Source organism: Eleutherodactylus coqui, chromosome 2 (assembly GCF_035609145.1).
Source record: "Eleutherodactylus coqui strain aEleCoq1 chromosome 2, aEleCoq1.hap1, whole genome shotgun sequence".
NCBI classification, from domain to species: domain Eukaryota; kingdom Metazoa; phylum Chordata; class Amphibia; order Anura; family Eleutherodactylidae; genus Eleutherodactylus; species Eleutherodactylus coqui.
This window is the reverse complement of record NC_089838.1, coordinates 336,185,870-336,207,747: the sequence shown is the minus strand read 5'-3', so window position 1 is coordinate 336,207,747 and position 21,878 is coordinate 336,185,870. Positions and strand designations below refer to the sequence as shown.

The following is a 21,878-nucleotide window of genomic DNA, read 5'->3' as shown; positions in this document are numbered from 1 at the left end:
TCCTTTGAATTTTTCAGTTTTCTCTAATAAACCTATCCTTTCACTTTAATATTGTAATCACTTACTTATATCATAATTACAGTCACACATAGAAAGTTTCATTTGATTCCAACAACTCCTTCTTATTTTTTTTTAATAAGTGTACGCAAAGTCCTAAAACTGTAAGGTACAAGGTAGAACTTCTCTTTACTACTGTGTGCAGTTTGAGCTCAGTCTATTTCAGAGACACCTTAATCTTGTGGATATGAATGTGTTTGCAAGCATGTATGAACTAAGTTCTCTTCCTCAAATCTTCATGTTAAAGAAATGACGTCCATTGCCTGAGGGCATTTCTTGTGTACTATGTATTTTTCTCAGCATACGATTATGGTTGGCATCTCGCCAGCTCTTTGGGGATGAGAATCTTACTCACCACTCCCATTCATGTCTAGGTAGTTTCACTACTTCCTTTTTACAATCAACACCAAAATCTCCATTTATAACAAAGCATTTGACGGAACTGATCATTTCCTAATTTCTTGGAAGTAAACCCAAATTCAGTCGCTTCAACTTGTCTATCATCCCACTTTCCAGGTGACGCGAAAAAGAAGAACAGGATCTGATCTCGATCTGCAGTGAGTTGATATTTTCCACTGTAATGAGCAAGCTGAATGGTATCTTGGTTCTTTAGGAGGGTCGGGATAGATCTTGGGATGGAAAAGGTAGACGTTTGTGAGGAACAGAATACTGAGCAGGGTTCAACATTGTACGATGGATGGGTTGCAGTGGGTTTCTGTCCTGGTATGGTGATTCTTATGCTCAGTGCAAGATAACTAAATCATCTCAGACAGATATTTGTCCAGCCTTTGTTTGAACACTTCTATGATAACCTGTTCCACTTATCGATCACTCTCACTGTCAGAAAGTTTCTAATATCTAATCTTTGTCTCCCCCCTTTCAGTTTCATCCCATTGCTTCTAGTCTTTCCTTGTGCAGATGAGAATAGGGCTGATCCCTCTGCACTGTGACAGACCTTTAGATATTTGTAGACGCTATTAAGTCTCCTCTCAGCCTTCTCTTCTACAAGCTAAACATTCCCAGATCCTTTAACCATTCCTCATATGACATAATTTGCAGACCGCTTACCATCTTGGTAACTCTTCTCTGAACTTGCTCCAGTTTGTCTATGTGTTTTTTAAAGTGGGTGCCCAGAACTGGACACAGTATTTCAGATGAGGTCTGACTAAGGAAGAGTAGAGGGGGATAATGACCTCATGTGATCTAGACTCTATACTTCTCTTAATACATTCCAGAATTTTGTTTGCCTTTTTGGCTTTTGCATCACATTGTTGACTAATGTTCAGTCTATGATCTATTAGTATACCCTTCTTTTTCACATGTGCTGCTTAGTAGAGATGAGCAAGTATACTCGGTAAAGGCAATTGCTCAAGCGAGCATTGCCTTTATCGAGTACCTGCCTGCTCGAGATGAAAGGTTCGGGTGCCGGCGCGGGGGAGCGGTGAGTAGCGGCTGTCAGCAGTAGGGAGCAGGGGGGAGAGAGGGAGAGAGAAATCTCCCCTCCGTTCCGCTCCGCTCTCCCCCGCAGCTCCCTGCCCGCCGCCGGCACCCGAACCTTTCATCTCGAGCGGGCAGGTATTCGATAAAGGCAATGCTCGCTCGAGCAATTGCCTTTACCAAGTATACTCGCTCATCTATACTGCTTAGCCTAATTCCTCCCATTCTATATGTGCTTTTTTTCATTTTTCTCGCCCTTTAACCCCTTAACAACCGGGCCATAGCCTTTTTACGTCCTCCCGAAGTGGGCTTTATTCTCTGAGGACGTAAAAACATGCGTCCTACAGAGAATAAAGCCCCTCGGGTTCTGGACGTGACAGCTCCATGCTGTCGGTGCCCGCAGGTAGCCGACAGCATGGAGCTGTCATCCTGGGCTGCGGTGACAGACCCCCCCCCCCCGGCATTGCGATCAGCACTATCCAATGGATAGCGCCGATCGCAATAAAGTAAATAAAAGTGCTTTAAAAGTTAAAGATTCAGCTGCCCTGATGGATCGGATCCATCAGGGCAGCTGAAATTACTCACCCGGGTCCGCCGCACTGCTTCCCGCTGTCCTGGTCCTCCGGGTCCCGAAGCCGTCCTTCTGCGCATGCGCGCCAGGCGGCATTACGTCACTTTAAAATCTCCTGGCTCCCGGCACCTGTAGGTAGCCGGGAGGCAGGAGATGTCAGTGGGGACCGCGGTGAGCGGTCCCCGGTACCGCGATCGCTGTTATCCAATGGATAACGGCGATCACGGAAAAGTGAGAAAAAGTTTAAAAAAAAGCAAAGTTTCACCAACCTTCATGGATCGGATCCATGAGGGGAGGTGAAAATACTCACCTCGGTCCTCCCCGCTGCCCCGCTGTCCCGGGACCCGAAATCCCCTTCTGCGCATGCGCGCCCGATGATTGACGTCGGGCGCGTGCACAGAGGGGCTTGAGCCTCGGGAAATTCAAAACCCCTCTGCTCCTGGCTGCCATGTGTAGCCAGGAGCAGAGAGATTATACCGGGGACATTATCACTGTTACCCAAATGGATAACAGTGATCATGTAAAGTTAAAAAAAAGTGTAAAAAAGTAAAAAAAAAAAAAAGTAAAAAAAAGTTTTAAAAAGTTTAAAAAAAGTTTAAAAAGCATACGTTTCATCTCCCCTGACGGATCATATCCGTGAGGGAGGATGAAAGTACGTACATAAGGCCCCGGATTAATCCGCGGACCTTACCCCAGCTTCTGCGCACGCGCCCGTCGCCAAGATGGCGGACGCATGCGCAAAAGCTGTGGATTGCCAGGATAATTTAAATTCTCCCTGCTCCTGGCTACAAAACGTAGCCAAGAGCCTGGAGATTTCACGGGGGGCCGCGGTGAGCGGTTCCTGGTCACGTGTTCGCCGTTATCCAATAATGGCGATCACGTAAAAGTTAAAAAAAAAAATTGAAGTTTCATCTCCCCTCACCGATGCGATCGGTGAGAGGAGATGAAACTTTTTACCGGAGGCTTCCGTACTTGCACACTGACGCAATCCTCCTTCGTGAACCTTCCCGAATTCTGCACATGCGATTGCCAGCAAAAAGCCGGACACATAAGCATAATTTAAAATCTCCTTGCTCTCAGCGACCAACGGTCACAGAGAGCCTAGAGCAGTGACGGGTGGCCTCGTTGAGCGTTCGCTGGTCACGTAATAAAAAAGTAGCGATCTAACATAGGTCAGTCTCACATGACCGGATAGGAATTAGATTCCGCATGCGTCTGATCCGCGGTATTGCGCAGATCAATCGCATTGGATTACACAATTCCGCTCACATTAGCGGGTTGGAATTGTGTCATCCACTTGCAGAAAAGAGAACGCAGCACGTTCTATTTTACCGCGGATATCCACAACATAGAGCCTATTGTGCTCCATGGTCGCGGATATACCCGCTGCCCATGCGCAACTACGTTGTATACGGGCTGCGGGTACCCATGTCATCGCTAAGCGACGGTGCGGGAAATACAAACAAAAAAAAGGTTTACTGCGCATGACCGCCTGTGTGAGTAGGCAGTTATGCGCAGTACATTACGCGGCTGTACGCAGGGTCACAGCCGGGCTCACAGATGGGATCCGCTGCGAGCCTCCGCAAGCGGATTCCACCTACGGCTGCGTGAGCCTGGCGTTATTCAGACCGCTACCTGTAATACGTATTTTACAAGAAACCCTGGGAACGCTTGCCTTCATGCAGTTCCAGGAGCACTTTGTTGAGCACCTTCGTAGACTCACTGAACGCCACTTTTTACACACCATACCCACCACTGAGGTCACAAAATACCCCCAAAAAGCATGAGAGGAGGGGGGATACACGGTTTTATTGCCCCATGGGCCCATTCCAACCAGCCTCCATAATTACCCCTGTCTTCGGAAATACCGCACAGTTCACATTATTACTTTTATCTAAGATTTGTGAACGCCGAAAAGGGCGTTGAGTGTGTGTGTGTGGGGGCGGGGGCGGGAAAATTTTTAGGGAGACAATATTTATTCCGTACAAATAAGCAATGGGGCCTGGAATTTATTCAGTTGTGCCCTGAAATCCAACGGGTGTTCCCTCCTTTATAGGCCTTGCCATGGGTCTTGTAAGTAAATTAGGGTCACAATGGGTATGTTTCTGAACACGGGACAAACGGGGGTATACATTTGGGGGTGAATGTCTTCATTCCTATGTACGCTGTACAAAAAAACCTGTTTTTAACTTGAAAAAATTGCCAAAAAAATTGAAAATCGTAACTTTTTCCTTCTGCTTTGCTTAGATTCATTCAAATATTGTGGGGTCAAAATACGCAGTACACCCCTAGATGTATTTGTTAAGGGGGTCTAGTTTTTAAAATGGGGTCACTTGAGGGGGTTCTTTATAGTTTTGGCCGCTCAATGGCTCTATAAGTGGGCAATGGGGCCTGGAATTTATTCCGTTGTACCCTGAAATCTAACGGGTATTCCTTTCATTGTAGGCCTAGCCATGTGTCCTGTAAGTCTATTAGGGCCACAATGGGTATGTTTCTGAACACGGGACAAACAGGGGTATCCATTTTAGGGGGCAAGTCTTCCTTCATATGTGTGCTGTACAAAAAAAGCTGTTTTAAAATGACAGAATTGCCAAAAAAACGAAAATCCAATTTTTTTCCTTTTGCTTTGCTTGAATTTATTCAAAAAATGTAGGGTTAAAATACACATTACACCCCTAGATAAATTCATTAAGGAGTCTAGTTTTCAAAATGGGGTCATTTGTGGGGGTTCTATATGGTTTTGGGCGCTCAAGAACTCTACAAGTGGGCAATGGGGCCTAAAAGGACTTCAAGCAAAATCTATGTTCTGAAAGCCACTGACTACTCCTTTCATTTTGGGCCCTGTTGTGCATCCAGACATAATACTAGGGCCACAATGGGTATGTCACTGAACACAGGACAAACAGGGGTATCAATTTTGGGGTGCAAGTCTTCATTCATATGTGTGCTATACAAAAAAAAGCTGTTTTTAAAATGACAGAATTGCCAAAAAAACAAAAATCACAATTTTTTTCCTTTTGCTTGGCTTGAATTCATTCAAAAAGTGTGGGGTCAAAATATGCAGTGCACCCCTAGATAAATTCCTTAAGGGGTCTAGCTTTCAAAATGGGGTCATTTGTGGGGGTTTTCTATGGTTTTGGGTGCTCAAGAACTCTACATGTGTGCTATGGGGCCTAAAAGGACTTCAAGCAAAATTTCTGTTTTGAAAGACACTGATTACTCCTTTCATTTTGGGCCCCATTGTGGACTCAGATATAACAATAGAGACACAATGGGTATATTTCTGAACACGGGAGAAACAGGGGTATCCATTTTAGGGTGTAAATCCTCATTTTCATGTAAACTATAGGAAAAAAATATGTCTTAAAAAGGACAGATTTGCAAAAATATGAAATTTCACTTTTTCTCCTCTAAATTGAATTAATTCCTGAAAAAAAACTGTGGGGTCAAAATACTCATGACCCCCCTCAGTGAATACACTAAGGGGTGTAGTTTTTAAAATGGGGTCATTTGTCGGGGTACCTATTATTCTGACACTCATGAGCCTTTGCAATCTTTGCTTGGTGCAGGAAAACAAAGTGTTCCTCGAAATGCTAAAAAGTAATGTTAAATTTGTACGTCTCCTAAATGGTTAAAAAAAACGAAAGTTTTTCCAATGTGCGCCCAAAATAAAGTAAACAGGTGGAAATATAAATCTTAGCAAAATTTTCTATATTATGTTTGCACATATTTAAGATATTGCAGTTGGAAATGTGAAAAAATGACGATTTTTTTCAAAATTTTCCCAATTTTGGCGCGCTTAATAAATAAACACAAATTCTATTGGTCTATTTTTTCCGCCTAAATGAAGTACAACATGTGGCGAAAAAACATTGTCAGAATCGCTAGGATATGCAAAACCTTTCTGGTGTTTTTCCATGTTAAAGTGACATGTCAGATTTGCAAAATTTGGCCTGGTCATTTAGGCGCAAACAGGCTTGGTCACTAAGGTGTTAATACCATTTATATTTAAATACCATTTTGTTAGTCACCACCTACTGTTTAAGCTTTTCTAGATCTTTTTGAATATTCGCTCTCTCTTCCCTAGTGTTAGCTTATCCTCCTAGCTTTGTGTCGCCTGTAAATTTGATCAGTTTTCCATCAATTTCCTCCTCCAGATCATTTATAAAAATGTTGGCCAACACTGGGCCTAGGACAGAGTGATACCCAACTTAATACATTCTTCCACTTGGATGTGCAGCCATTTATGACCACTCTAAGAGTATGATAACTCAGCCAGTTGTGAATCCACCTAACAGTTGCCTAGTTAATCCCATTTTGGTCATTTTTTCAATAAGTATGGTATGAGATACTTTGTCAAATAAACAAACAAATAGATAGATAAGCACCTTGTCAGGTCCAGAAAAAAGCAAACAGTAGAAAAATGGTGAATGAAGGAAACACACTCACCTGGTGCTCGGTGGATTTCTTTGGCTAGAGAAACCACCGTCACCCCGATCCACGATCTCCTTAAGCATGTATCTCTGGTTCCCAATCCAGTTCACTGGAGAGTCGTCCTGGGGAATACAACCCACTGGGGGCTGAAGTAGATCCACTCGGAGCGCAGGGATCTGTTGTCTTTATTGAGTGAATACTTTTCCAAATGCTTTACTAAAGTCAAGATGTACTATATCCACCACATTTTCCTGATGTACCCAGTTGGTGATTCTGTCATAGAAGGAAATTAGTTTAGTCTGGCATGACTTGTTTGTTACAATCCCATGCTGGCTCTGGTTAAGTACTGCATTTTCATCCAAATACTTGCATACCTGCTGTTAAATAATTTGTTTAAAGATCTTTCCCGGTATAGAAGTCAGGCTCACAGGCCTGTAATTTCCTGGATCCACCTTCTTCCGTTTTTTGAAGATAGGGACAACATTTGCCCTTTTCCAATCTTCTGGGACTTTTCCTGTTCTCCAGGAATTTTCAAAGATTATGGCGAGTGATTCAGCAATTACCTCCGCTGTTTCCTTTAGTATCCTGGGATGTAATTCAACTGGACCTGGAGACTTAAATTCATTTAAGTTAGCTAAGTGTTCCCTCACCATACATCTGCTTATAGGTAGCCTGCATTCTTTTATTCCACCAATAGCACAGGGAAGATCAGTTGATGTTGAATCTACTTTCTGAGAGAAAACAGATACAAAATAGGAATTTAAAAGTTTAGCCTTCACAACATCATTTCTTCTTGTAAGCAATAGCATCTTTGACTTTTCTTTTGACATACCCCCCCAAATCTTTTTTTATTGCTTGGCCTCTTTTGCAAGCCTCAATTCATTATTAGCTTTAGCTTTTCTGACACTTGCCTTAGGCTGGGTTCCCACTAGGCGTATTGCCGTCGGAAATCCCACGGTTTGGCCGCAGCCGAAACCGCGAGATTTCCGACGGGAGAACCGCTGCGGAAAAACCGCGGCGGCTTTGAAGTGGCCCGGCCGCTCGCTCTTCCGCTGCGGCCGGCGCTCCCATAGAGAAGAGCGCAGCCGCGGCGGAAAAAAAAAAAAATAGAGCATGCTGCATGTTCTGAAACTGCGGCTGCGGGGGCCGCGGTTTCAGCCGGACTTACCGCAGCGGATTGGCCATCCCGTGTGGAAGAGATTTCTGAGAAATCTCGTCCACATGGCTGGCTAATCCTGAGATTAGCGGCCGCGGGTGGATTTGCCGCGGCAAATCCGCCCTGTGTGAACCCAGCCCTACAGTTTCTGCAGACCACATTATATTCTTCTTTAGATATTCCCCCTTCTTTCCGTTTGATAAACATGTTTTTCATAGTTTTTAACATGTGTGTAAGTTCTGTGTTCATCCATCCTGGTCTCTTTAAATGCTTCCCATTCTTTCTTCTTTTAGGGATTGTTAACTTTTGTGCTTTGAGAATATCAAAGTCTTAGGGTACCAAATAAACCCCTAGGCCTCACGCTCTATCTCTCGCAGTGAGGCTTCATCCTCAACCCACTGATCAAAATCACGCTTGGATTCACTCCTAGAAAGGCTCTTCTCTACCTAGTGAGATTTTCCAAGCATGCAATGAGCCTTGTCCACAACTGCTCTTCTCCAGAGAATAGAGGATGCTGAAAGATAAAATTTGCAAATGTAAATACATCCATTGTAAATAATGTGCTGTATTTCTGTGTGAGTTTTGTGCATTTTGCAATGCACAAAACAATTGAGGGTCTCGGGACGAGAACATAATTCTTCCACTATATAAGCCACTTGTCAGGCCTCACATGGAATACTGTGTACTGTTCTGGACACCAGTATTAAAGAAAGACATTGCAGTGCTTGAGGGGGTACAAAGAAGGACAACTAAATTATTAAATTCAATTAAATACCCAGAGAGGCATCAAAATTAGGATTATTCACCCTAGAAAAAGACGGCTCAGGGGTGACCAAACAACTATGTATAAATACATGAGGGGACAATACAAGGATCTCTCCCATAATCTGTTTATACCCAGGACTGCGATGATAACTAGAGGGCATCTGCTACGTCTAGAGGAAAGAAGGTTCCATTACCAGTACAGAAGAAGGGGGTTATTTATTGTAGGAGTAGTGAGACAGTGGAACTCTCTGCCTCAGCAAGTGGTGATGGCAAAATCAATAGGAAGGAGTTTAAGGCTGAGTTCACACAGGATGGTAATCCCGCGGAAATCTTGCGGAAGTCGTGAGATGTCCACGGGAGATCCCCAGCTTCAAAAGCTGTAGCGAGGAGAGGGGGTAATGGGACTCCCATTCTCAGGATCATAGGACTCTCAATGATGAGACCTCCACCAACCAGACTTTCATAATTTATCTTATGGACAGGTGATAGAAGTTTATTATGGTACAATTTCTTTCATTTTCACCCTACAAATCACTACATCATGGTGCTCAACTGCGTGCCTATTGTATCTCAAAGGCCCCTCCCTAGCAGTGTAAGTGGCCACTAGTAGCATGGCTTTATGGCTGGTTATCCTGGAGCTATGGCATGGGACTGAAGCCGGGCAACACCACCATTAGCAATAAACATTATAGGGGTTCATTTACATCAGCACTTTTAGGTTCTGCTTTCCTGCATCCAGTGCCAAAATAGTGTTGTCATATGACAGAATTGAGCAGTGCCAAATGGACTCCATTGAATAGGACTGGGGGTTCTAATGAGTGTCACTAATACTACTGGGTCTACTAACGAGAGTAGCGATTACTACTTGGGCCACTGTGAGGACACTACTTCTACTGGGCCTACTATAGGGAGTTGCTATTACTACTGGAGCCACTATGGGGTCACTATTATTACTGAGGACACTATGAAAGTCAATATTATTACTGGGGCCACAATAAAGGTCACTATTATTATTGGGGACACTTATTAGTGGAACTACCATAGGGGTTACTGTTACTACTGAGTCCACTAATAGGCACACCATGGCCACTATGAGTGTCAATATTACCACTGGAGCAACTATGCAAGTCACTATTACTACTGTGGTCACTATTGGGGAAACTTATTGGGGACCACTATGGGTGTCACAATTTCTACTGGGGCCACTAACAGGGGCAATGTTACAATTGGCCCACTAAAAAGATAACTGTTACTACTATGGCCGCTGTGGGGATCACTATTATAAATGGAGCCACTATGAGGATCTCTATTACAACTATGGGGATTATTATTACTACTATTGGGCCACTGTAGGGCTCACTATTAGCCACTAATGGAGGAACTGTTACTCGTGGACTACTAGAGGATCACTATTACTACTGGGACCATTAGGGGGTCATTATTACGGTGGGGGGGGGGGGGGGGCTCACTTAGGGACACTATTATGGCTTTGTGTAAAAAGGGCATCATCTGTCCGAAAAAAAATTGCTGCTGCACATGATGTTACAGTTGTCCCTCTTTTTGTTGTTCAGAAGTTGGGAGGTGTGGTTAATGGCACTCAGATATGAAGGTTCCAAGCAGAAATAGTGATGCTGCTGTGAATGAGCCCTAATATAAGTTGCAGTCAATAAACAATACAGTGCTGTGCGAGTCATATGTCACATGATCGAGTGGCTTTACGCAGGATGTTGCACAATGAGTTGATTTTTTATGTTGTTTTTTTTTACACTTTTTGCCATGCAGAATAAAAAGCCTGTGGGATTTATATTTTTTAAAATTTTATACTAATATGAGAAAGCACAAAAAAAAGGTTTATTTTAATAATTTTTTTTTTTACATTTTTCTTTTTCGTACATTATTTTTTATCTTTTTTCACAAATTTTATGTCCTTGGGGGGGATTTGGACTATACCACCTTTGATTGCAATGATAAGTCATTGCAGGATTTCTGTTCTGCAATGCCTTATCGCTTGTTACAGCGATCACAGGCACTGGCAATGCATGTATCTGGCATTCTGTTGCTATGGTAACCACTCGAGCTCTCCGCGATTAAATCGTGAGAATCCAATGACATCACAGAGGGAGCGCGCTCCCTCTGTGAACCCTTCACATGCTGCTATCTACATAGATCGCGTCAGGGAAGGGGTTAACAGCGGGGATCTCTTATGTTCTCGCGCTATCCCCAGGGCGTAACTGTACATCCTGTTGCGCTAAGTACCTCCCTGCCAGGATGTACAGTTACGTCCTGTGGTGGGAAGGGGTTAATAAAGACTACAGGTCGTCATGCAAAACTGGAGCCCTGACAAAGCGGCATCACTGGAATAGGAAAAATGTCGTGGCTGTATAAAGATGTTTTTTTTAAGGAGTATCACTGTTAAAAAACAAACACACAAAAACACATATTAATTTAATTTTGCCGTAACCATAGCAACAGAATAAAGATAACGTCATTATTATTGCACCATCACCGCAAAAATTATCATAACGGTCTATGAATGCGACTTAGATGACAATCAAGACATATTTGATCACTGTGTTATCTGTTGGGTTACATAGGACTGCTGGTCACATCTACTACATTATCTGTCCTCCAGAGAGTTATCACTGTGTTATCTGTTGGGTTACACAGGACTGCTGGTCACATCTACTACATTATCTGTCCTCCAGAGAGTTATCACTGTGTTATCTGTTGGGTTACACAGGACTGCTGGTCACATCTACTACATTATCTGTCCTCAGAGTTATCATTGTGTTATCTCTGGGGTTACATAGGACTGCTGGTCACATCTACTACATTATTTGTCCTCAGAGTTATCAGTGTGTTATCTGTGGGGTTACATAGGACTGCCGGTCACATCCACTACATTATCTGTCCTCTGAGAGGTATTGGTGTGTTTTCTGTGGGGTTACATAGGACTGCAGGTACTACATTACTCACATGGATTCTCCACCTCCCGCCTTGTGTCTTAACGAGTCACCTGCACATCATTCTCTCCCTTCTGGCAGTTCTCACAGATGGAGGGGCCGGTCTGTTGGCTTTTTTCATCAGCCCCATTGCTGACTTCTCTTGGTTCATATGCTTTGGATTTCCTCACTCTGTCTGGATTTCAGGTTATCCCCCCAACCCCCGGAGCCTCTGGCTGTCTCTGTCCCTGTAATTATAGTTCACTCCATAGAAGATGGCTGGTTTGGTATACAGGAGGGTCGGTCTGGTCTTCACACACTTCTCTATAGGGGATGGGGGGGGCCTCCGCTTTGTGTATCACTCTTTGCATGGTTACTCTTGGGACTTGGTGTAATGTTCTACCCCGGGGCGCGATGCCAGTCCGTGATCGCTGTGTGCTCTAGGCTAAACATCTCAGTAAAGTCCATCTGTTTATTCTACAGGGTGGAACTAACCAAGACCGATGACCACCCGTGATGTCCAGTAAGTTCTGCTGCAGGTGGAAGAGGGGCGCTGAGCCACATCAGTGGAGATGCTGCTTTATGTATATCTGTCCCTTGTAAGGGTGCGGGGAGAGCGTGTTCAGGGAAATGGTCGTCTGGGTGCAAAATCCTGAAAGGGAAACTACTAAGGAGCGGTCTGATGTACCCAGGGCAGCAATAGGGGCAGCACCCTTATCACTAAAAGGCAACTGTAAAAAGTATGGATGGGGTGTGGCTTACTACAATGTATGGCTTTACCTAATTACAACTAGTACTTGTATCCCCCTCAGTGGCCCCAATAGTAGCAGCAACCTCAGTAGTAGTGCTCCCGGTTGAGGCCACAGTAGTAATAGTTTCCCCAGAAGTGGCCCTAATAGTATCAGTGCCCACAGGAGTGGTTGTTAACCAGGTGCCGTTCAGCTGCCATAGCAGCAGGGACATTCTGAAGGCCCACAGTGCTGGCATGTGCCCAATCCTAACAGAATGCTGTCATAAATACCTGATATTGCAATACTAAAGAATTACAGCATATATGATAAATGATCAAATTGTTGCAAGTTCAAGTTCTTATGAGGACTAAGATGAAGTTATTTTTATTTTTTTATTTTTTATTAATAAAATAAAGAATACTAAAAGAAAAAAAAAAATCAAGCTTTTCCTGCATTTGTAATAAAAAAAATAAACAACCCCCCCCACCCCCCAAACATATTTGGTATCGCTGCACCTGTGAGGCCGGTCTCGCACAGACGGGTCGGATTCCATATGCACGAGCCAACAGCGGAATCTGGCTCTGACCACAACCACCAGCCGTGTGGAAATGTTCAGATCTGGATTGCGGACGGTCCGGACAGCTCGCCATCGCACATGCATTGGACAGATTTTGTTTTCTATTATTTTTTTGACTGCGCCATTGCTAGGCAACGGTCGCGGGTACCTGCATCAATCTGCAATGTCAATTGCGGATCGGCCATGGGTCGGATGGCTTCCATTGACTTCAGTAGAAGCTGTCCATGCAGAATCTGTACAATAACAGAGCATGCTGCAAGCAGAAATCCTGTGAGCAGATCTGACAAGGCTCCATTCTTGTTAATAGATGTGGAATACCGCGGATCATCCGTGCAGTTGACGATTGCTGATTCCAAAATTGAAAACCGGTCATGTGAGACCAAGTAAGGTAATCACGCATGAAAATGCAGAATTCTGAGACCCCTGCTGTGCAAAGGTTTCCTTCACTTTTCCAATGTTTTCACTCATGCGATGTTGCGGGCTAAAAAAAAAATCGCAGCATGTCCTTATCTTTCTGCATTTTGCTCTTCTTTATCGCCATGTTGCGATTTTCATGTGATGCAATACGTTTTAACATTAAAGTCCTGTCGTCTTTCTCACGGGAAAATCGCAAGTGGCAGCAATGTTTTTGCGAGAAATTACATCACTGACGCTCAGACATCTCTTGAGCAAAATGGTGATATTGCCGTAATTTTCTTGTCACAATATCACGATCTACCGTGTGAAACCAACCTAAAAGGCTGATCAATCAAAGTGATGCATATATCCAGCATGGTGAATGTCAGCACATAAAAAACACAAAGTCTGAATTGTGTTTTTTTTTTTTTTTGGCAATCTTTCTACAAGGGAAAAAAATGTGATAAAGATGCCTGAACCAATAAAAACTACGGGACATCCTACAAAAATAGAACTCCGAACCCCATCAACAGAAAGATAAAAAATTACTGCGGTCAGAAGATGGCAGAAGGAAACAAATTACATAGATATATATTTTTAAAATATTTTTTTACAGCAAAAAAAAAGCAAAAAACTAAACAAATTTGTTACTGTAATCCTGCTGACCCGCAGAACAAAATGATCTTGGAATTTGAGTTGCAGTGAATAAGCTGTAAACACAATACTCCTGCAAAGACGGTAACATTGCATTTTCTAACCCATTTCACTCCGCTTAAGAGGTGTTTTAAGTTTCTCTGCATAGTATACGATACATTGAATAGTCCCATTGAAAGATACAACTCGTCTAGCAAAACACCAGTCTTCAGATTGCTACATTAATGGAGAAATAAGAGTTGTGATTATTATTTTTTTTTTTTTAAAGTGTAGAGAAAAAAAAAACTAAGAGAGAAAAAAAAGGGCCACGTTATTAAGAGGCTGAACAGGATAGCATTGTATGCTGGCATACTGTAGCCCCTGCGAATGGCAGGTAATACATGTGAATGTGTGATCTGCTTTGTGGTGATAAGAGCCGCTCACTGGGGATCCGTACGATCAGCTTATCAGCAGTTGGAGTCGAGTTTAAAAATTGTCCTGATGAGACCTGTCTTGGCCTAAAATACTTTATGGTACTTTCTTTAATAAATGGTTAAACGTGGCATTAATGCAGCATAAAGCCAAAGAATCTTCCTCTTTGGGGGATTATGGGACAGCTGAATTTACTACCTAGTTTAGAAATCAAAAATGCCACACAAAAGATCTTGGAAAAACCCAGAAGACTGGACATAGTGAAGAACCCGTACTCCTACGATCACCTGGATATGAAGATGCTTTGTGCCCTGGTGATAATGTGAACACAAACGTATTCTGAATGGGTAAACTGTGCTTTGTTTTTTCTTTTTTCATTTTGTGGAAAGCGACACTGGCAGCTGTTTTTGTATTTTACAGATCGCAAATTCTCTCCAATCCAAAGCCAACCTCAAAGACCCAGGCAAGCTGCTAATGTCAACCAGGAGGGGTACACTGCATCGATGACCATCGCCCCCTGTGAACTGGATTACCTTACGAAGGTTAGAAATGTCTGTGCTCGGGAGTATACCATTAGTCCGTGTTCAGGGGCACCCCAAAACTAGATGTTGCCTAAATTGAAGTGTAAAAAATATTGTCCACTGCCCCCCCCCCCCCAAACAAAAGAGAAAAACCCTCTCTTTACAGGCATCAAATCCGCCAATACACAAAAGGTACAAAAGATCCAACATGCATCGGAACTGTTGAAACTTGTCTAAAGTGGCAGAGTAATGGGGCCAGGTGCAGGGACGCCAATAATTAGGGTGTCACACTTAACTCCTTAGTGATGGTCCAATAGTGTTTTTACGTCCTGCTGTTGCAGGACTTGTATGGAGGGAGATAGCGCCGCTATCTCCCTCCATACAGCGTGGGCATCAGCTGTTTGTTATAGCTGACACCCACGGGCAAAATCTACGATCGGCCGTACTAACCCTTTAAATGCCGCTGTCCCGTACAGCTCCCCCGCAGTGAGATTGGGGCAGCAGTGCAGGTGTCATGGCAGCCGGGGGACTTCTGAAAGGCCACAGGGCTGCCTATCAAGCCATTCCCATGGGGTGGCTCGATAGACTGCCTGTCAAAAAGCAGTATGACGTAGCTATAGCATTACGTCATACTGCAGGAGCGATCAAAGCATAGCTGGTTGTGGTCCTCTAGGAGGACTAAAAGAAAGTGTAAAAATAAGAGCAAAAAAGTTTTACTAATTATTAAAAAAAAAAGTACTAAAAGTAAAAAAAAATCAAAATATTAAACAAAAAATTTGTGTTTAGTATCACTGTGTCCGATCTATCAAAGTCATGCATTATTTTACCCGCACGGTGAACATGGTACGAAAAAAAAAAATTAAGAACGCCAGAAATGCACTTTTTTGATCACCCTATCTCCAATAAAAAATGTAATAAAAAACGACCAAAAAGTCAATTGTACCGCACAAAATGAGCTCTCACTCAACTATGTCGACGGAAAAATAATAAAGTTATTGTCCGCAGAAAAGGGACACAAATAATTAAAAAAATTAAATATCTTAATCTAATTTAAAAAAAAATATAAGTAGTACAGCAAAAAAAAAAAAACTGTACGTTTGGTATCGTAATTGTACTGATCCATAGAATAAAGTTATCGGGTCATTTTTTTGTTGCAGTTTGTGCGCCGTAGAAGCAAGGCGCAACAAAAGATGGTGGAATGTCGTTTTGTTTTTTTAATTTCTCTCCACTTAGAATTTTTTTAAAGTTTTTTTCAATACATTATATGGTATAATAAATAGTACCATTAAAAAATACAACTCATCCCGCAAAAAACAAGCCCTCATACAGCGACGTCGATGGATAAATAAAGGAGCTACGATTTTTTAAATGGGAGGAGGAAAAAACGAAAATGGAAAAAAGCAAAAAAGCTCCGTCACTAAGGGGTTTATAGCTCTAGTAGTAAGTGACCCCGTTAGTCACCCTTGTAGTAATAATGACTCTAGTAGTAATAGTTACCCTGTTAGTAGTCCAAGTAGTAATACTTGACCTTGTTGGTGGCACCAGCAGTAATAGTGCCCCAATAGTGGTCCATTAATAATATTGGCCTCCAGCCTGGCAGCAACCCAACAAGCGGTGCACTCACCTAGCCTGCAGGTCCTGTCTGCCCCCAGCCACAGCTTCTGTGAAACCTGTCCTCTAACCCAAGGATGTGCATACAGTAACACAGATGGAAAGAGGCCAGGGGTCACAGAAAGGGGGCGGCAGGCAGACAGGAGCTGCAGGCTGTGTGAGTGCAATGCTTGTTGGGTTGCTTGTTGGGAAATTATTTCTTACTGGCCATTAAAGGATGTTAAAAAAAAATTCATCAGCCGGGTGGCAACCCGCCAACCCTCTGAAGTCTTGCAGACTGCTGCCTGAGGCAATAATCTCGGGTCACTTCATCATAGGGGCGCCCCTGGTCATGTTTGCTGTCATTCGAAAAGTCCTCACGAGCAGCTGGTGCTTGCAAGAACCTCAACCCTTCTTTTTCATTACAGGTAGAAGAGATTATATTTAAAGAAAAAGGTAAAATAATGGTAGAACCTTGTTGTTTATAATGACTGATCATATGCTAGTCCTGCCCAGAGCAGGCAGCCATTTATTCATGATTTTTCTGAGCCTTTACTCTGTGTGGGACAGCATGACCAAAAATGACTTCCTTTTATTTTCTCACAACCTTTAGAAATAACATAACAAATATGCCAAAAAGGTAATGTCAATGTCCATTCTCTCACTGACAAATTCTGCAATGCGTTAAAAAGATTTAATAAATCTATAGGCAGAAACATGGAATCATAGAATGGTAGAGTTGGACGGGACCTCCAGGGTCATCGGGTCCAACCCCCTGCTTCGTGCAGGATCACTAAATCATCCCAGACAGATATTTGTACAGCCTTTGTTTGAACACGTCCATTGAAGGAGAACTCCCATGGTAACCTGTTCCACTCATTGATCACCCTTACCGTCAAAAAGTTTTTCTAATATCTAATCTGTGTCTCCTCCCTTTCAGTTTCATCCCATTGCTTCTAGTCTTTCCTTGTGCAGATGAGAATAGGGCTGATCCCTCTGCACTGTGACAACCCTTCAGATATTTGAAGACAGCTATTAAGTCTCCTCTCAGCCTTCTCTTCTGCAAGCTAAACATTCCCAGATCCTTTAACCGCTCCTCATAGGACATGATTTGCAGACCGCTCACCATCTTGGTAGCTCTTCTCTATACTTGTTTCAGTTTTCTGTCTTTTTTAAATCAGTCTGCCTAGAACTGGAAACAGTACTCCAAATGAGGTCTGACTAAGGCTTTATTCACACGAGTGTTTTATTACAGCAATTTCTCGTCCGTATCATTGGGGGACACTGCAAGATCTTGGGTATAGCTTCTGCCACTAGGAGGCGACACTAAGCATAAAAAGTGTTAGCTCCTCCCACTAGCTATACCCCTCCTGCAAGCATTCAGCTAGCTCAGTTTTTTCGCTTAGTGTTTGCAGGAGGCAGACATGTGTAGTTTAGGTCTTTATGGAAGATGTCAATTTTGGGAATACAGGGAAGCAGGGCTTTTCCCTGACTTCGCTGTCCTCCCAGGGAAGGGCGAACAGTACAGTGTCTCCACCATGCTGTTACGCCCAACCCAAAGAAGACACGGTGGCTAGATTATGCCTGTGTGCACTAGATCGAGGCCCGCCAGCTATATCGTTCCCCACCCTGGAGCAACTCCCGGTGGGGAACACTTCTTCAGACGGATGGCTGTGATGGAAGGTCAACATAGCAGGGGACAGATCCTTGCAGGATCTTCTGGAAAAGGGGTGAGTATACAGGAGGTTAGTATACCCCTCGCCTCTTCCCTGTTTTCCCAGACTGCAGCTGGAAAGGGCAGTCAGGGGACATCCAGAGCCGCATATTATTGTGCGCTCTCACCACGATATAGGACTGCCAACCTGTCAGAGTATGTCTTGTCGTACAGTCTACATATTGTGGTAAGTCTGGGGTTCCATCCTTTGACAGGGTGCCTGGGGGCTGTAATTCCATTATTGGCACCCCTCCGGTCAGCTCCATGAGACACTGAGCCACTGTGGGTCCAATTCCTTGTCATGTGGTTTCAGCACCATAACGGCATCTAGTTCTTTATAACCGATGAGCAGCTAGTTCCGTCAGCCATGGCCATGAGACCGTGGGTCACTCATGGTGTCTGTGATGCATGGATGAGACATGTTGGGTCGGTATCTCATGGGTACAACGGGCCAAGAAGTCTCTTTGATTGTGGATGGCCGGACTGTGGCCATAAGGCGCACTCTGTATTCAGAGTAGTGTCCAAATATGCTCCTCGAGCATTCTCCATGGATCCTTCCTGCGCAGATACAATGCTCTGGTCCAACTTTGGAGCCTGTCTGACAACTGCTTCGCTAATCCAAAGAGTTGGGATGTCATGCATCCTTTGATTTCTCGTTTGACAAGAGTAAATTTGTTCTATGGCTGATGCGCCCCCCTTTAGGTGAGTGAATTTGCATCAGCAGAGAATTTGCAGGGGTTCCTCAGCAACTACGGCAACAAAATTTCTCATCTGTGGTGAATTCTTGCCATGGCCAACTCTGACATCCATGGACTCTGTCCCTGGGGTTACGGTCCCTGAGGTTAACCTCTCCGGAAGCTATTTTCATTTTTCAAGTCCTTTCGTTTGGTGCAGGCCCTCTGCAGCCTATGGCCACACCGCCCTGAACATGCCTGATCTCTGATTGGAAGCTAAGCAGGGTGGGGGAGACCGCCTGGGAATACCAGGTGCTGTCCTTATATAGCACCATCTGATAGACTAAGCGTTTAAATCTGACGGATCCGGACACACGCTGCGCTCCTCCTGTGCTATATTCCTCCTGCATGGTTGCTTGTAGGAAGTCGTGAAACACTATACAGTTATCCTGCTTTCAGTCATTCGCGCTCGTCTCTCCCTGCTCTGATGTTTCCACAGGGGGACCAGCGAGGTTCACGTAGTGTCTTAATGTCAATGTTTCTTTGGCCTGATTTAGAGTCATACGGTTGTCCTGACATCTTTGGACATGGTCAACCCGAGTTCGTTTTAAGAAGTCCAGCCTTGGAAAAGTAATAGCCTTCATGCAGACATTGTCACAATTTCAGTGGAGTGCTTCTTTTTCATCGTTCTACAGCAGACTTCTTTGCAAACCAATAGGTTTCATGCAGCTACTACTGGTATTTGTGAGCCAGGTGTCTACATCCCCTATTCACTCTGCTAGCTGTAGCTCCCATGCCTACTGGGAGGCTTCCTTTTCACCATTTAACAGAGATACGGTCATTTAACGACAAGCTAACTGGCTGAAGAACCTTTTTACGCAAGTCCTTTTCACTTTACAGCTGCCAAGAGAACCAACGTCTCGTGTGGGGGTTGTCGGAATACACGGCATCAGGGCCATGCCGCACTTCAGTTATATGGCCTTGGACCGAACAGCGGTGCCGGTGTTCTATGTACCCCACATTCTGAAGATAGTCAGCTGCTTGTACGACTTTCTCAAGACAGTTGACCTGGGGAAACGCGAGCCTCTCCCTGCCAGCTTTCCAACCACAGTGTTTACAGTCGGGATTTTGGTGGAGGCAGCTGTTCACCCAGATCGACAGCTAGAAGGCCCCAGTACTTTGAAGTTTACAGCTTTGTTGCTGCTGATGACACCACAGATCTTTTTTGGATGCTTAGTCGTGCAGCAGCTGTTACAGACAAATTTGTTTTGTGCCTTGAGGTCACGTACAACTCACCTTGGCTAGCAGTCCATCTTCTGAGCAGTAAGCTCTATCGGGCGGATTTTTTTTTTTACGGTCGTTTTCTCATCAGGACAAGGTTGTTTTCGAGCTGTTGCATATTCCCTCATGGCAAGTGGTCTTGGGATACACTTTACTGAAGACTTCGGTTGGTAAGTTTATTGATGGTGGTCTGTCCCACTGACCATCACAGGTGGTTCTTTCCGACTGCAAGATTATCTCAAGTGGGATTCTTCAGTTGTCCTAGCTCTCTGCTGGTCCTCCTGACAACTCAAGTCATGGCCTTTGACTCCTAGTACCAATACTGCTTTGCGGCAGTACGAGGTTACAGTGCCAAGAGCATTATATTGTCTGGCTGTGTTATGGCACATATTATTCGGACAGCGAGTGCCTCATCGAAAGCTCCATTGTAGGCAGCTCTCTCCTGATGGATGAATGGGTCTGTTTCTTGAGCTGTCTTATGCTCCATCTCTGAGCCCACTGGAGGCCGGACTATCCATTAACGCTAGTCACAGTTGAAGAGCTTATTGCGCTTTGTCACACCTTTTGGCTTCTTATAATTTCCCACCCCCTTGGATACTGCTCTAGATTGTCCCAAGGTCTTGCTGTGTCCCCCAATGATACGAACGAGAAAACAGGATTTTTGGTATAACTTACCGTAAAATCACTTCCTCGTCCTGTTCATTGGGGGAGGGGGGGGGGGGGACAGCACCCACCCAGTCTGGTATTAGGACTGTAACATGTACTCCTTGGTTGGAGGGTCCTCAGTGCAGTAGCACATGGTGGTACAAAGGGTTAATTTCTTAAGTATTGTTATTAACGATTGTCGTATCCTACTGGCTGCTCCTACTGCTTGCATACAAACTGAGCTAGCTGAATGCCTGCAGGAGGGGTATAGCTAGTGGAAGGAGCTAACACTTTTTATGCTTGGTGTCACCTCCTAGTGGCAGAAGCTATACCCAAGGTCTTGCTGTGTCCACCAATGAATAGGACGAGAAAGAGCTTTTACGGTAAATTGTACCAAAAATCCTGTTTTTGCCGCGATAAAATGCTAGCCACAAATCGCGACCATCTGATGCATTGGATTCCAATGTATCAGTTCAGATGGGTGATTTTCTGGTGCATAAAAACGGGCAGGTGGAAAAAAGAGTGCATTCTGGCTGACCGTTTTTATTCTGGCTGGTCTGGACCCATCTTCCGGATGGAATATTTGGGACATTTCCATAGACTCCTATATGACTCATAGGACCCTATGATAGCTGCTGTAAAAGGGAGGTGGGAAGGAGTTTAGCAGCGGCTCTGCTAAACTCCCTCCACCTTCCTTCCTCTTGCCGGCTGTCGGCAAAGGGAGGGGGCGGGATGGGGTGGGAGATTAGCACACTAGCTCTCGCCCTCTCCAATTGCAGGCAGCCGGCAAGGGCCAGAGGGTGGCGGAAGTTTAGCACACTACCTCCCTGTCCTGCCGCTTCCCTTTGCCAACAGCCGACAAAGGGCAGAAAGGGAGAATGAAGGGGGAGGAAGTTTAGCAGAGCTAAACTCTCTCCTGACGCCCAAGTGTATCCTGGAGTATGTACGCCACAGGCCCAGACATCTGAACGGGCGTTAAAGCGGGAAATGTATCAGCCGTGACTTTGTGTGTTTTTTTTCTTTTTTCTCCAGACGGTCGAAAATCACAGTGCCCATATCAAGGAGCCCTAAGGAAGAGTAGAGGGGCATAATTGCCTTATGTGATCTAGACTCTATACTTTTCTTAATACATCCCAGAATTATTTTGCCTTTTTTGCCGCTACATCAAATTGTTGACTCATGTTTAGTCTATTGATCTATTGATTGATCTATTGGTATACCGAAGTCTTTTTCACATGTGCTGCTGCTTAGCCCAATTCATCCCATTCTATATGTGCTTTTTTCATTTTTCTTGCCCAGATGCCTTGCATTTCTCCTTGTCA

At 44.1% G+C, this 21,878-nt stretch overlaps 1 protein-coding gene across 4 annotated transcripts in view; it reads left to right on the top strand.

Moving 5' to 3' along the window:
- The first annotated feature begins 417 nt into the window (after nucleotides 1-417).
- The window catches only part of LOC136613059 (uncharacterized), a 38,670-nt gene continuing 17,209 nt past the window's right edge, over nucleotides 418-21,878 (top strand). Inside the window, exons 1-4 of one of the 4 annotated variants that reach the window (XM_066593890.1) lie at nucleotides 418-614; nucleotides 11,846-11,885; nucleotides 14,552-14,673; nucleotides 16,671-16,698. In XM_066593890.1, coding sequence (XP_066449987.1) covers nucleotides 11,879-11,885; nucleotides 14,552-14,673; nucleotides 16,671-16,698 — 157 coding nt within the window. In that variant the 5' untranslated portion in view covers nucleotides 418-614; nucleotides 11,846-11,878. Of the gene's footprint in view, nucleotides 615-11,845; nucleotides 11,886-12,983; nucleotides 13,059-14,551; nucleotides 14,674-16,670; nucleotides 16,699-21,878 lie in introns of those variants that run through there. The other 3 variants (XM_066593886.1, XM_066593887.1, XM_066593889.1) reach the window with 3 other exon arrangements.